This window comes from Oryctolagus cuniculus, chromosome 11 (genome assembly GCF_051225735.1).
Source record: "Oryctolagus cuniculus isolate XC-2025 breed Fujian yellow rabbit chromosome 11, ASM5122573v1, whole genome shotgun sequence".
NCBI lineage: Eukaryota > Metazoa > Chordata > Mammalia > Lagomorpha > Leporidae > Oryctolagus > Oryctolagus cuniculus.
In genome coordinates, this window is record NC_142877.1 from 13,046,555 (window position 1) to 13,061,144 (window position 14,590).

Genomic DNA, 14,590 nt, shown 5'->3' on the forward strand with positions numbered 1-14,590 from the left:
CTCGCTCTCCTCCTCCGCTTCTTCTTAGTACTTAGACCACTGCGTTACTTATTTTCTTATTTTTACTTTCACTTCCTCTAGAATCTAAACTTACGAAAAGACAAACAATATTCTGTCCCGTGCTGTCACGCCAGAACCTGGAACAGTTCTGGGCACAGCAGGTGCTGAGTGAAGATTCAGGAGCGGGCAGCCCACTCCGCGGTTTATTTAGACGCTGTTCCGCGCTGGCCCCGGCCCCGGCCGCGGGAGGTAAACAAAGGCACGCGCTGACTCTGAGTCAGCTGCGGGCCACGAAGATGAAGCCTGTGATTAAGTGACTCAGAGGCCACTTGGCCGGTGGTCAGGGAGGGCTTCCCTGAGGAGGCGGTCTTGGCCTGAGACCGGAAGTCACCCAGATGCTCATGGCAATGTGGGTGGCAGCAGGGGCGGGCTGTGTGTGTGTGTGTGTGGGGGGGTGTTCTGGGGAGTGCCTCCAGGCAGCTCTCTGTCCGGGGCCTTGGTAGACTCTGCTGAGCGCTTTAGAAGCAGCACCCCCACCCTGTCCTCTCCCGCACAGTGACCCGGCCAGGGTCCCTCCCTCCTGGACCCCGGAGAGCTCTGGCCGCTCTCAGGGAAGGAGGCACGGGTGCTCCCAGAGGCTGGAAGTGAGGGAGCCGGCAGGCCGCCCAGGGTCAGTGGAGGCAGACGAGCGGGTGTCGAAGCCACAGGAGCCAGAGAGACCTGTTTATGTCACCCATGGCTGCGAGACAACCTGGAGACCCAGCGCGGCGTCGGTGCACGGGGCCGCTCCCGAACACAGCTCCGCAGCGCTGGCTCGGAGCCTGCTCTGGGGGTGCAGCCAGGGTCCCTGAGCTGGGATGCCCACCATGCTGGTGCCCCTCCAGGACCCCTCCTTGCGGGGCTCGCCCAGGGGTCTAGCCTGGACCTCTTCCTGGGACAGTCAGCGTCAAGGGGGACAGAAGGTGGGGCCGAGGGCCTGGACGCAGAAGCCGAGGAGCGGCGACTTGGCCACATTCTGCCAGTCAAAGCCAGCGTCGGGGTGCAGCGGGTGCAAGGGGAGGGAAAGAGACTCCACCCCTTGGGGAGGGCAGGAGTGGTCTGCGCCATTTCTGGAAGCCATCGGCTGTGGAGGTTGCGAGGACGCACCGACGCCTGCTGGCTTAGGATCAGGCACAGCCGAGAAGACTGGCCGGACCTGGGCAGGGGCAAGGAGGGCTGGGGGCGGGGGGTGTGGCCCGGGCTCTGCTGGTACGGGGCAGGCCACTGCACGGTCCCCAGGGCTTGCTCTCCACGTTCCCCAAGAGCCGCTGTGGCATCTGGGAGTTTTGGGTAGAATGTCGGGGGTGGGGTAGCGGGAGAGGCCATGGCTACAGCTGGGTCACCTCACGCGTGGGCCATCGTGGGTGAGCAACGGAGTCAGGGGCAGAGGCACGGAGGCAGTGACGGTGGCTAAAGAAAGGATGGACTCCAGAGAGCCGTGGTGGCGCCTGGCCGGGGCCCCAACAGGGTCACGACAGCCACCCTGTGCACTGCTTTCTGTGGTGGTTTCGTCTGACCAAGGACAACACCAGGAAGGAGCACACGGCCTGGCCCCCGGGGGCGGAGCTTGCTACAGAGAATGGCAGTGGGGGGAGACCCCGGGACGTGGACCGGGCAGGGCCTGAGACCCAGGGAGGAGCCCCAGACAGCAACCAGCCAGGCACACGGGAAGGAGCCCCCTGGGTCGGCCTCGCCCCTCCCTCCACCCTCCTGCTGGAGGCAGCCAGGATGTGGGTGCACACAGCAGCACCTCCTTATCCAGCACCCCCCTCAGCAGGTATCTGACACCAAGGCCCTCACCCATACCCATACCCGTGATAAAGTTTTATTTATAAATTACGCACAGTGGGAGACGGACACCGACCCATCGATCATCACATGGACCGATTATAACAAGACCCATCATAAGAAGTTACTTACAGGGGCTGGCGCTGTGGTGCAGTGGGTTAACACCTTGGCCTGAAGTGCCAGCATCCCATATGGGTGCCGGTTCGAGTCCCGGCTGCTCCTCTTCCAATCCAGCTCTCTGCTGTGGCCTGGGAAAGCAGTGGAAGATGGCCCAAGTCCTTGGGCCCCTGCACCCACGTGGGAGACCCAGAAGAAGCTTCTGGCTCCTGGCTTCGAATCGGAGCAGCTCCGGCCATTGCGGCCATCAGGAGAGTGAACCAGCGGATGGAAGACTTCTTTCTCTAGCTCTACCTCTCTCTGTAACTCTATCTTGCAAATAAATAAAATAAATCTTAAAAAAAAGAAAATAAAAGAAAAGAAACACATACAGCTTCCCGTGAATGGATCCTGGGAGCACCTTCTCCTTAAAAGAAAAAAAAAATAGATAAGTCACTTACAGCTTGTCGATCGTTGATTTCTGGAATTTTTGGCTTAATATTTTCAGACCTCAGTTGAAACCACAGAGAGCGGATGTCGTGGTTTATCTCATCCAGAGTCACGCTCACAGAAACATCCAGAATAACGTTTGACCAACTATCCGGGCACCAGGGCCCAGCCAGGCTGGCACATAAGGTTTTGGGGTGCCACCAACAGAAGCCAGGAGGCAAGGGGGTCTCGGAGGCAGCCACACCTGGCCCGCCTCCCCCCTGGTGGGAGGGGGAGCAGGTGGGAAGCAGGCCTGGAGAGGCAGACAGCAGCTTGCCATGGGGCCCCCGCCCGGCGTCCTGTCTCCTCGGCACGCTTGCCCTCCCCTGGGCGTGTAGACTGTGAACTTCTGGCTAATGTGTATCACTCCGATTTCACACGCGAATCTGTGTGTCTGCTGCTGTTGGAGCAGGAGGTTCTGGAAGATCAAGCAATAGCAGAGCTGCTTGGCCATGTGGCGATAACAGCTTGGAGCGGAATAGGCAGGGGGAGGGGCCTAACTAGTTGGAACATGGATTCTGTCACTTGCCGCAGTCCCCACCGCTCCTCAATGTCTCACACCGGCGCTGTCTGTCCACTTCCTTCCTCTCTGGCCTGTGAGGGCATCAGGGAGGTCCATCTCCGCGGTAGTGGTCGTCAGTGCTAACTGCCTGGGGCAGCACGGAGCCGCGGAACTCTCTGTGATGCCGGGAGTGGTCTACAGCTGCCCTGGACCACGCAGCCGCCCCTTGCTCTGTGTGGCTCTGGAACACTCATGGTGCGGTTGGTCCGAATTGAGATGAGCCGTAAGCATAAAATGCACACTGAATTTAAAAAACATGGTTCTTAGAAATGTTTCAACTACGGAGCTCACATGGGAGGCTCACACCCTGCTTCCAGCCAGGAGTGTGCGCAGCCGCCTCCAGCCGACTGCAGTGTGCGACGCCCAGGCAGCGGCGACGTCCACGGAGAGGCGGGCACTGGCCGCAGCAGTTAAGGCAGCGGCTGGGACTCCTGCATCCCACACCCAGGTGGCCGCGCGTGCTGGTTCTTGTGCTTCCAACCCAGCTGCCTGCCAGTGCACACCCAGGGAAGCCGCGGGCAAAGCCTCAAGTCCTGGGGCCCCTGGCTTCCACGTGGGAGACCCGGACGGAGCTCCTGGCTCCTGACTTTGGCCTGGCCCAGCCCTGGCTGTTGTGGGCATCTGGGGAGGGAAGCAGCGAATGGAACATCCGTGTGTGTGTGTGTGTGTGTGCGTGTGGGGGGGTGTGTGTGCGCGCGCATGCGTGTCTGCCTTTCAAATAAAATGAAAACAAATGACCACAGCCCCGCAAAGCAGGCAGTGACACTCATTTCCTGTGGACCCCTGCTGCTCGCAGACCCAGCTGGGCAGGAGGTCTGGGGGCTGTGACTTCCTCTTCCCCTCTGTCTCATGGCTCTGAGTCCTTTACCCAGAAATCCCCCTCGGCCAGGCTGCCCGTCTCTGATGATTCACAGGTCGGAATCTGGATGTAGAAGTAGAAGGCGCCCCAAGTGCTTGGGCCCCTGCACCCGCGTGGGAGACCAGGAAGAAGCTCCTGGCTCCTGGTTTTGGATGAGCATAGCTCCAGCTGTTGCGGCCATCTGGGGAGTGAACCAGCGCATGGAAGACCTCTCTCTCTCTCTCTCTCCCTCTCTCTCTCTCTCTCTCTCTGCCTCTCCTTCTCTCTCTGTGTAATTCTTTCAAATAAATAAATAAATCTTTAAAAACCCGCATGTTTAAAGCCAGTACTTCATTTTTAAAATTTATTCAAGACAGAGACAGACAAAAAGAGAGAGAGAGAAAGAAATCTCCAAAATGCTGGCAGAGTTTGGGGCTGGACTGGGCTGAAGCCAGGTACCCCCGTGGGCATCAGTGACCCCAGCCCTTGAGCTGTCACCTGCTGTCCCCCGGGGTTCACACTGACGAGTGGTTGGAGTTGGGAGCCGGATCCCAGGTGCGCGATGTGGGACAGGCATCCTCATTGCTAGGCTACGGGCTCATCCTCAGGCTGGCGTTTTTTATAAGTGAAAGATAACTGGGGTCTTAACAGGCCACAGAGCGCCAGGGCCACCCATCTGCCACCTCTGTAGGAGGCCTCGGGGCTGCAGGGAGTGGCACAGCCATTCCCCAGAGCTGCGGCGGCCCTGGCTGGAGGCAGCAGGTCCAGTGCTAGCTTTGCCACCTATCATGCTGGGTGACCTTAGGCAAGACACTGTCCCTCTCTGAACGTGTGCATCCTGCGCCATAAGACAAGGTCTGCAGAGTGTCAGAGTGTCCTGCCAGCAGCAGATGGACGCCCGGGCCCTGCGCACCCTCCCCACCTGGGCAGGTGCAGGGGCCCAAGCACTTGGGGCACCTTCTACTGCTTTCCCAGGCCATAGCAGAGAGCTGGATCAGAAGAGGAGCAGTCAGGACTTGAACCGGGGTCCATTTGGGATGCCAGCACTGCAGATGGCGGCATTACCCACTATGCCACAGCACGGGCCCCAAAATGTGGGTACTTCACACTGAAAGGGAGATGGCTGCCATCTTTGGAAAATCTGGGACCTCTGGGCCGGAGCTGAGGGGCAGCTGCCCTGGGCACAGGGCTTTGCAGCTCATGGAGGCGTCCACTGGGCCCCACAGGCAGGTGAGTTTGCCACTTGTGGTTTGCGCCATGGTCCGAGTTCCGAGTTCCGCCGAGACAAGGCAGCTGTGGCTGGCTGGCGGCTGGTGTGGCTGGAGGGCTGGGAAGGGTGTTAGACCCCCTGAGGCCTCTGCTATAGGTGCTCCCTCGTCCAGTCCTTGTGCAACCAGCAGTATGTCACTTCCTCTATCCGGGCCTGAGCAGTGTGTCCTTATTAGGCAAGATGCCAGGCAGTCTGGAGTTCACCTCGCTGTGCGGCTCTCTGGTCCTTTTTTCAGAGTGTGGGAACCGAGGGGCCAAGGGAGACCTCCCGGGGGAGGGGGAGGCGTGCGGGCAGTGACGGGGCACCGAGGCGCTGGGGGTCAAGGAGCTGCTGTCCAGGCAGGAACTCCTCAGAACAGCCTGGGAGGCCCTGCAGGGCAGTGGCCCAGCAGGGGGCGCACACAGGACGTGTGCGGTAGCAGAGAATCCTGAGGTACCTGGCTCTGAGCAGGGGGAGCCCAGGAACCACCTGGTGTCCCCTGGGGCAGCCCGCTGGGCATGAACCACGGCTGTGCCACTTGCCAGGCCAGTGACGAGGTCAGGTGACTTCCCTCTGTGGTTCTCAGTTCTCTGGGCTGCAGAGGGAGCAGGGGAGGGAAGGGCTCCATGACGCTGACCGTGACTGTCGGAGTGCACCTGATATGCTGGTAGTAAGCTCACAGTAAGAGCTCACTGCCATCGCTGGGGGCCTGTTTGCAAGCTGTGACCATAATCGTATGTGAAAGGCACACGGTGGAGGGGGGAAGGGGTCTGTTAGCAGAGATGAGTGGTGTAGGGCTGCGTGTCTTTGTGCAAGAGAGAATTTAAGCAGACAGACAGCAGTGAGCAAGGTAGCACGGTTGAAAGGGGCTGGGCACCTCTCCAGATGGAAATTGAGGGTGGGGGGGAGGAGAGAGAGAGTTTCTGGTCACTCTGTCCGAGGCAGGCAAGGTCACATGGCTTAGTGGAGTGAATGCACCTGGCAGGCCAGACGGGCGGTGCAGGAAGGGGCTGGAGGAAGCCGGGACTCAGAGCAGGCCAGACCATGGCTGCCCCGCAGCGCCTCCCCAGCGCTCAACAGAACAGAATGCCGGCCCTTGCAGCAAATATTTGCCGAGGGGCTTTGCACAGAAGCCACTTGGAAAGGGCCCCTTTGAGCCGATGTGCAGCTACGGCCTTTGCTCCTTGGAGACAACGTGGCCAGGACGTGCAAATGCCCCCAGACCGCGAGACGGCAGTGGCTTGCTCGCTCTCTGCTGGCACCTGCGCTTGCTCCGAATCTTCTTCTCACTTAAATAAAACTCCACTTCTGCTCTCCCTGCTATATCCGGTCTCGTAAGTAAATCGTCACTGACACCAGGGCAGGAACCCGGCCTCATCGCCCCAGTGTTCTGCGACAGGCTGAGCGTGCCGTCTGCACTGGGACCGTGGCCCTAAGGGAATGGAGTCCAGTTCTCCCCGCCTGGTCCTCCTTCCCCACCCCCTCCTCCTGGACAGGGGGCTTGCTGGCTGTGGACTTCCTCCCCAGGTTGCATTAGCCAGTGTCTGCAGACAAAAGCTGGCAAGAGGATTCCCCCAGGTGCCTTGCTTGGGGGTGGGGGTGGGGGGCTGGGACCAGCTGTAAGGGCTCTGGGTATCAGGGCTTCATAGCGTGAGATCCTGGGCTCCCTCCAGGGTGAGCTCGCGTGAGATCCTGGGCTCCCTCCAAGGTGTGCTCCCATGAGATCCTGGGCTCCCTCCAGGGAGCGCTCGCGCGAGATCCTGGGCTCCCTCCAGGGTGCGCTCTGGTGAGATCCTGGGCTCCCTCCAAGGTGTGCTCCCATGAGATCCTGGGCTCCCTCCAAGGCGCGCTCTGGTGAGATCCTGGGCTCCCTCCAGGGCGCGCTCACGCGAGATCCTGGGCTCCCTCCAGGGCGTGCTCAGGGCTGCTAGGAGCGGCTCCATTCCTTTCCGCAGGCGCTTCATTTTCCTTTCTTTCAGCCTTTGCATCAGAGGAAGGAACACTGACAGCTGAGGCCACTGGCCAAGGGCACCCAGCTTGGTGGGGCAGGGCTGCCATCTGAAGCCAGGTTACACAGGGGCCAGAGAGAGGGGCCAGAGCCACTGTTCCCACACCCCAAGCGAGGGGGCAGGCTCCCCTGGGGGCACAGGACTTAGGGGTTCATGGAGGCCGGCACTGTGGTGCAGTGGGTTAACACCCTGGCCTGAAACGCTGGCATCCCATATGGAGCCGGTTCTAGTCCCGGCTGCTCCTCTTCCAATCCAGCTCTCCGCTGTGGCCTGGGAAAGCAGTGGAGGATGGCCCAAGTCTTTGGGCCCCTGCACCCACGTGGGAGAGCCGGAAGAAGCTCCTGGCTCCTGGCTTCGGATCGGTGCAGCTCTAGCTGTTGTGGCCATCTGGGGAGTGAAAGATTGGATGGAAGACCTCTCTCTCTCTCTCTGCCTCTCCTCTCTCTGTGTAACTCTGATTTTCAAATAAAATAAATAAATCTTTTTTTAAAAAAAAGAACTTGGGGGTTCTGGCTAATGAGCTAACGGCTCCTCTGAGCCTCAGTTTCCTGCTCTGTAAAATGGGTGAAGTCTCCCTTCCTGTTATCAGAATCAGAAAGGTTTCGGGAAGGAGCTTTCTCTCCTCCCACACCTTCCTCCGCCCCTGCCTGGGGGAGAGGATGAGGCAGCTCGCCCCACCCTCTGGGAGGAGGCCCCTGGCGGGGCGGAACAGGCAGCCTGGAGGGATTCATTAAAGGGTGGAAAAGCAGAAGCAGCAAGGTTCCCCAAGTCCCAGCCGTCCCCCCACTTCCTCTCCACCTGCCGCGGCTGCCAGGACCCACCTGCCTGGAGCCACTGCCACCCAGCGGCCATGAAGAGCCCCCGGGGAGCCGCTGAGCACCTCGTCCGGATTGGGTAGGTCTGGGGACTCCACACCGAGGGCCACAGGCAAGAAAATGGTGGGGTGGGGGGGTCAGTGAGTTGTGATGGCTGAGACCAGATCTCAAGTTGTGCCACCACCTGGCTGTGTGACCTTGGGTAAATCCTCACTTCCCTGAGCCTCAGTTTCCCCATCTGTGAAATGGGAATAACAGTGATGTCACGGAGTCTCCTTGAGACTTGAATGAGAAGACCCTGGCCCAGGGCGTGGCGTGAGCTCAGCTGACTGGCTGTCATTAGCGTACCCAGCCAGAGCCCGCCTCCTGACGTGACAGGGGACTGGCTTAGCGCTGTTCCACTAACTGAACTGGCATCCTAGCTTGTGAGTTCCAACATGAGGGCCTCCTCTCCCACTTCCGCTCAGCCCTGCCGCGACCACAGAGCTCGCCCTCAGGAAGCGGCACCTGGTGCTCACGCACAACCCCCCACGGTCGTCTCTGACTTCCACAGGCCACCCACCTGCGAGTCTTGATGGCCTGGCCCTCCCTCCTCCCCCTGCCCCCTGCCAGCGCTCCTCAGGGCAGCTCTGCAGAGGCAGGGATGGCTGTGTGCAGCGGGCATTCCTGCCCCGCCAAGGGCTGGTGCATAGCAGCTGCTTACCACGGGTTTGATGGACGACAGCATCAGAATGAGAGAGAATTCCTCAGGGACCAACTGGTCTACCCTAGAGTCAGAGCGGAGGCCTGCACTCCGCAGGAGACGGGGATACCCTGAATCGCAGAGCCCAAGACCGTGAATGCAAACACAGCACGCCCGTCTGCGTGTCTCGCTCCGTGATTCTCCCGTGCTGTGGGTGGGGCCAGGCCTTCGTCCACACGTGCTCAGGAACTGCATGGAAACTGGGCTCCTCCCTAACATCTCCAGTTGGGACCACCCTGGGGAAGGCTCTCTCTGATTGGCTCAGCTTGTGTCACATGGGTGTAGAGCGGATGACCCTGATTGGCCCTCCCGGGAAACTGCCTGCCCCTTGGCTGGAAGGGTGGAGCCTGCGGGTAGGCGACCCACCTCTCCTGATGGAGGCTCTCCCTGGTTTCCTTGTGTGCAGGTGGAGGCTCTGGCACTTGGGGGTCTGCAAGGTCCTCTCCCCGCTGCCGGCCGCCTGGGGCGCATTCTCCCAGCCTATCCCAGCCAGCTGTGGCCAGCTGCTGACCCAGCTCCTCCTGTGTGGCTCCCTAGCTGTGGCTGTCGCTGGTCTGGCCCATCACTGGCTGGTGACCTCGCTGCTCTACCCTCTGGGACCCTCGGCCGTGGTGGCCACCGTGTGTGGCCTCCTGGTCTTCCTGGGCCTGGGCCTGGTGCCCCCACTTCGCTGCCTGTTTGCACTCAGCGTGCCCACCCTGGGCACAGGCCAGGGCCGCCGGCTCCTCCTGTCCTACAGCACGGCCACCTTAGCCGTTGCTGTGGTGCCAAACGTCTTGGCCAATGTAGGCGCAGCCGGGCAGGTGCTAAGATGCGTCACCGAGGGCTCCCTGGAGAGTCTGCTCAATGTCACTCACCAGCTGCATGCGGCGTCCAAGGCCTTGGGTTCTGCAGCCGCCGTGGCCGACCGGGGCCTGACCGTGGAGGCGCAGGGCAATGGCTCTGCCTTCCGGCTTCACCTGCTCAGGGCGACTCAGCAGCTCCTGGACGACTTCGCTGGCCTGGAGTCCCTGGCCCGGGCAGTGATGCTGGGGACCCAGCGGGTGGTCACCGCGCTGTTCCTGATGGGTCTTCTGCTGGATGCAGCCTGGTACCTCCATCGCTACCTGACGGACCTGCAGTTCGACAACACCTATGCCACCCACCAGCTGACCGAGCGGCTGGCGCAGGCGGGGGCCACGCACCTGCTGAACCCTCCCCCGAGCTGGCTGCTCCAGACAGGCCGGCCAAAGCTGTCCCGGGAGGAGCTGCTGCACTGCGCCCTGAAGCTGGGGCTGCCCGCCCTGCTCCTGGTGGCTACGGCAGTGACGGTGGCCACAGACCACGTGACCTTCCTCCTGGCACAGGTGGCTGTGGACTGGGCCCAGAATTTGTCCACGGTGCCCATCACACTGAGCGTCAAGTATGACGTAAGTGATGGGAAGCTGGGGGTGGAGTCAGCTCTTGGAGGAAGGGGGTGGGGCTTGCCGAATCCTTGACTGCAACGGCAGCTTGCTGGGCCCAGGTAGAGCTGTGGGCCCCGGGGCTCAGGTTAGAACAGCCATGTGCCTGTGCTCCCCAGCTGTGGTGCGGACGCTTCAAGGCCACTGTGTGCCACCTTCGTTTTCCTCCTTCATGCAAGTCAGATCAGTTCTCCCTATGAGGCGATGATGAGTCTGCACAGGTACCCAGCAACCTCCCTGGGGAGCACAGGTGTTTCGTAGACAGCGGCTATTCCTCACGGCATGTGTCTGTGCGTGTCCAACTGCAGGAGGCCCAGGCATGGGCTCCATCATGACTCAGCCCGCTGCAGCCCCCAGCGCAAGTCCAGCTGGCTTCCTGGTTTTGTAAATAAAGCTTTATTGGAACGCAGCACCGCCATTTATGTATTGCCCTTGGCAGCTCTAGCAACAGGGACTGTGCAGCCCCCAAGCCCTAACATCTTCCCATTCTAATGATACCACACAACACATTTCCCATCTTCCTGCTGGTAGGGCAACAAAGTGTGGCTTTGGCCACACCTCTTTTCATTGTTTATCTTAATAGATCCCACCCAAAAGCCAAAAAGTATACCCAAGTTTAATACCTTAGGTAACAGCATTAATAACATGTTTATTAAGTACCTATTAAATACTAGGAAAGCGGTCTTCAAACCACATGAATTCAACTTACTCAGTGGGGAGTATCATAGCCATATGTGTGTGTGTATATATATATATATAGAGAGAGAGAGTGAGAGAGCGAGAGAGAGGGAGGGAGAGAGAGAGAGAGAATATACTAGAACATCATCGGTAGGGGATGAGGGTACACGTTGGTTTGTGAATTTCTTCTTCAGCCACACCCAGTGTGTGCTTGGAAGGTGCTGTGGGGTGGGCTCCTCACTGCAGGAACCAGCGGTGGGCGTGGCAGGCAGTGCTCTGTGGGGGCACACTGCCTCTCTGGGGCAGGCTGAAGCCAGGAGCCTAGAACTCCAACCAGGTCTCCTACATGGGTGGCAGGAGCCCAGGCACTTGGGCCATCTTCCACTGCCTTCCCAGACGCATCAGTAGGGAGCTGGATCGGAAGTGGAGCAGCAGGGACTCGAACCGGTACTCCTATGGGATGCCGGTGTCATAGGTGGTGGCTTTACCAGTGCCCCGCACGCCAGCCCGTTTCCAGCATTTTCTCCCGAGCTGCGGGCACCCTCTCGGCTGGCGTTCTGCTCCTGCAGGGAAGCACGCACAGGCCACGCCCACTCCTCGGCGCCTTGCCCTTGGCTCATCTTTGGCGAGAGCTTTGGGGATTTCTCCTACTTCAGCTGACCCATTCGGGCTATGGCAGGCCACCCGTGGGCACGTGGGTCAGGGACCACACACTCTGTCCTGCACGAGCCCCCTGTGTAGCTTACTGTTTCGCAAGGAAACAGGCAAAAACGTCACCGCTCAAAAAGTGCGTCAGTCACGCCTCAGAACCGTGGGCGCCCAGATCCACAGCCGCGCAGCTCCCTTTTATGAAACGGTACAGGATTTGCACGTAGCCCGTGCACGTCCTCCTGTATACCTGAGATCATCCATAGGTCACTTACAAAACTGAATGCCATGGAGATGGCGTGGGAGTCGGTGCTAGACTGTTCTAGACTGTTCCGTGTAGGGAATAACGCCAGGAAAACGTGACGTCCGTGTTCAGGGCAGAGAGCAGCTTCGCAGGTCTGACGCCACAGCTCACACCGGTCTCACTTTTCCCCGGGTGTTTTCCATGCACGTGGAAGCCACAGGTAGGGAGGGCCGAGGTCGCAGCTCCACTCACCACACAATCCCCTGCCCTTGATTTCCATGGACACAACAGCCATCCACTTCTTTTAAGATCTGTTTCAATATTTATTAGAAAGATGGAACAATTCAGAGAGAGAGAGAGAGAGAGATCCTCTGTCTGCTGGTTCACTCCCCCAAATGACCACAACAGCCAGGGCTGGGCTAGGGTGAAGCCAGGAGCTTCCTCCAGGTCTCCCGCGTGGGTGCAGGGGCCCAAGCACTTGGGCCACTTTCCGATGCTTTAGCATTAGCAGGGAGCTGGATCGGAAGCAGAGCAGCCAGGATTCGAACCGGCGCTCTGATACGGGATGCCAGCGTCGCAGGTAGCAGCTTAACCCACTGCGCCACAACACCGGACCCAGCATTCGCTTCTAAAGCAGAACCTTTGGAAGACATTTGAAAATAGCACTCAAACTGCACCCATGCACTGACAGTGCTCCCCGATCGAAGCGGCGACACGCACAGTCAGGCCACGGGGACGCCCGCCTGCGGACAGCCGTTACCGGCCGTGCTGCCTCGGAGACGCACCCTGACTTCAGGGAGGTTAAGCTGTGTAGAGGCAGGAAATCACACAGTTCACTTCATTCCCACCATGATCCTTGCAGGAAGGAATTATTTTTTAAAAAAAGATTTTACTTATTTGAGAAAGAGAGGGAGAGGGAGAAACAGAGAGAAAGGTGTCTTCCATCCCCTGGTTCACTCCCCAAAAGACCATAACAGCCAGAGCTGGGCCAATCCAAAGCCAGGAGCCAGAAGCTTCTTCAGGGTCTCCACGCAGGTGCAGGGGCCCAAGGACGCGGCCATCTTCTACTGCTTTCCCAGGCCTTGGCACATGGCTGGATCGGAAGAGGAGCAGCCGGGACTCGAACCAGTGCCCACTTGGGATGCTGGCGCTGCAGGCGGAGGCAAAGCCTACTGCACCACAGTGCGGGCCCCCGGGCAGGAATTATTATCAGCTCCGTTTTAGGGAAGCTGCCTCGATTCTTCCAGCCTGTGGGGGCAGAACTAGGGCTGCATAGTGACTCTGTGGGTCCCAGGTGTGTGTGACTTTTGGGGTCTTTCCTCTATGAAAAATATGAATGACAGCAGGCTAACGCACAGGAATATATTAACAGAATAGGGAAGCATGTTCTTCCACGTAAAAGCTCATTTTTTCCCTCTCTGTTTTTAAGCAAAATTTAAAATTTCTTGTGGGTCCCCAGGACCCTACTGAGGTCAGGCCAGGGCAGAACCAAGACGCACCCCAGCAGTCTGGCGCCAGAGTCCCCGTGGTTAACCCGTGACCTCCCTGGCTCCGGGACTACGGAGCCTGGGACTCACCTGGCTGGGTCAGCCTCGTCTAAGGCAGGGTGTGGCTGTGGGCTTGGCCCCATAACACTGTGCGCATTTGAGGCACTAGGGGCCTACCCAAAATATTCACTAAGGGCTCAGCCCCCCCCCACCATGTGTTTTCTCTAGAATGTCCTGCTCCAAACCTGCAGTAGGGACAGTAAGGACATTCGCTCCGGATTCACGGGGTCCTCCCCAAATCCCCAGAAGCAGGGGCTGTTTCTGCGCCCATTTCTCAGATGCTAACAGGGAAAGTCAGACTTGGTCCGCCTGCACTGGAGCTGGCGTCCAGGGGGTGGCTCGAGCGGCCGTCTGCTGACCTGGCCTTTGCTCCCTTTTGAAGGCTGCGTTCAGCGTCCTGGACTTCGTCCCCTTCCTCTTCAACCAGCCGCCGCCGGAGAGCCTCTGGGTGTCCACCGACCACACCTTCCGCTGGGAGCTGAGCCTCACCTCGCGTACCTGCCACCTGCTGCCCGCGCAGCGCCCCCGCGTGGCCGGCGCGCTGGCGGCAGGGGCGCTGCAGCTGCTGGCCGGCTGCACGGTGCTGCTGGACGCCTACGCGCGGCGCCTGCGACACGCCACCGCCGCCGCCTTCTTCGCCGCGCAGGAGGCCAGGAGGGCCCGCCACCTCCACGCCCGCCTGCAGCGCACGTACGACGGGCGCCGAAGCCGGCAGCTGCGCCCGCAAGCTCCCTCTTGCCCCCGACAGCTCAGCGCACCTGCAAGCCCCAGCGGTGGGTAGACGCGCTGGCCTCCAGCTGCACGCCTCCAGGAAGCACGGGCCGATGGGGTTGCGGAGGCTGAGGGCAGCAAGAGCTTTGGACCTTGAGAGCTTGTTTGGAGGTTCTAGCAGGGGAGTGCAGCTACTCGTATACCCTTGACCGAAGACCGGTCCTCCTCTAGCGGGGATGGTCGTCCTCTTCGACCGAGCGCGCAGCTTCGGGAGGGACGCACATGGAGCGGTGAGGGAGGAAGGGGACACCCGCCTAGCCAGTCAGATCAGCCGAATCAACCCTGGCGATCAATGGGGTGACAGATGTCGCAGCCAGATCGCCCTCACATCCGGCAGCAAGAGCTTTGGGGCCACCCAGACCTGAGCTGCCGCCTTGGCCCTTCTGCTGCCTGCCTGTGTGACCTCGGGTAGGTGCCGTCACCTCTCGGGGCCTCAGGCTGTGCCTGTGTGTGATGACTGTAATCAGAATCAGTGTGAGCCGCTTCCCACGGGGGAAGGTGGCCAGCGTGGGAGAGAGACGGGCGGGAAAGCCCGGGAGAGCGGAGGAGGCAGGCAGGTGCAGAAACAGCTCCTCCTCCAGCGGGCGTCTTCCCGCCCGCCGCCTTACCCGCTGGCTGAAGGCTTCGCAGCAC

The 14,590-nt window shown here is 60.0% G+C and overlaps 1 protein-coding gene across 1 annotated transcript; it reads left to right on the forward strand.

Moving 5' to 3' along the window:
• The first annotated feature begins 7,771 nt into the window (after nucleotides 1-7,771).
• Nucleotides 7,772-14,494, forward strand: OCSTAMP (osteoclast stimulatory transmembrane protein). Its single transcript, XM_008274788.5, has 3 exons — nucleotides 7,772-7,964; nucleotides 9,034-10,036; nucleotides 13,569-14,494. Exons 1-3 carry the CDS (start codon nucleotides 7,921-7,923, stop codon nucleotides 13,965-13,967), a joined length of 1,446 nt encoding a protein of 481 aa, XP_008273010.2. The 5' UTR covers nucleotides 7,772-7,920; the 3' UTR covers nucleotides 13,968-14,494.
• Nucleotides 14,495-14,590: the final 96 nt, after the last annotated feature.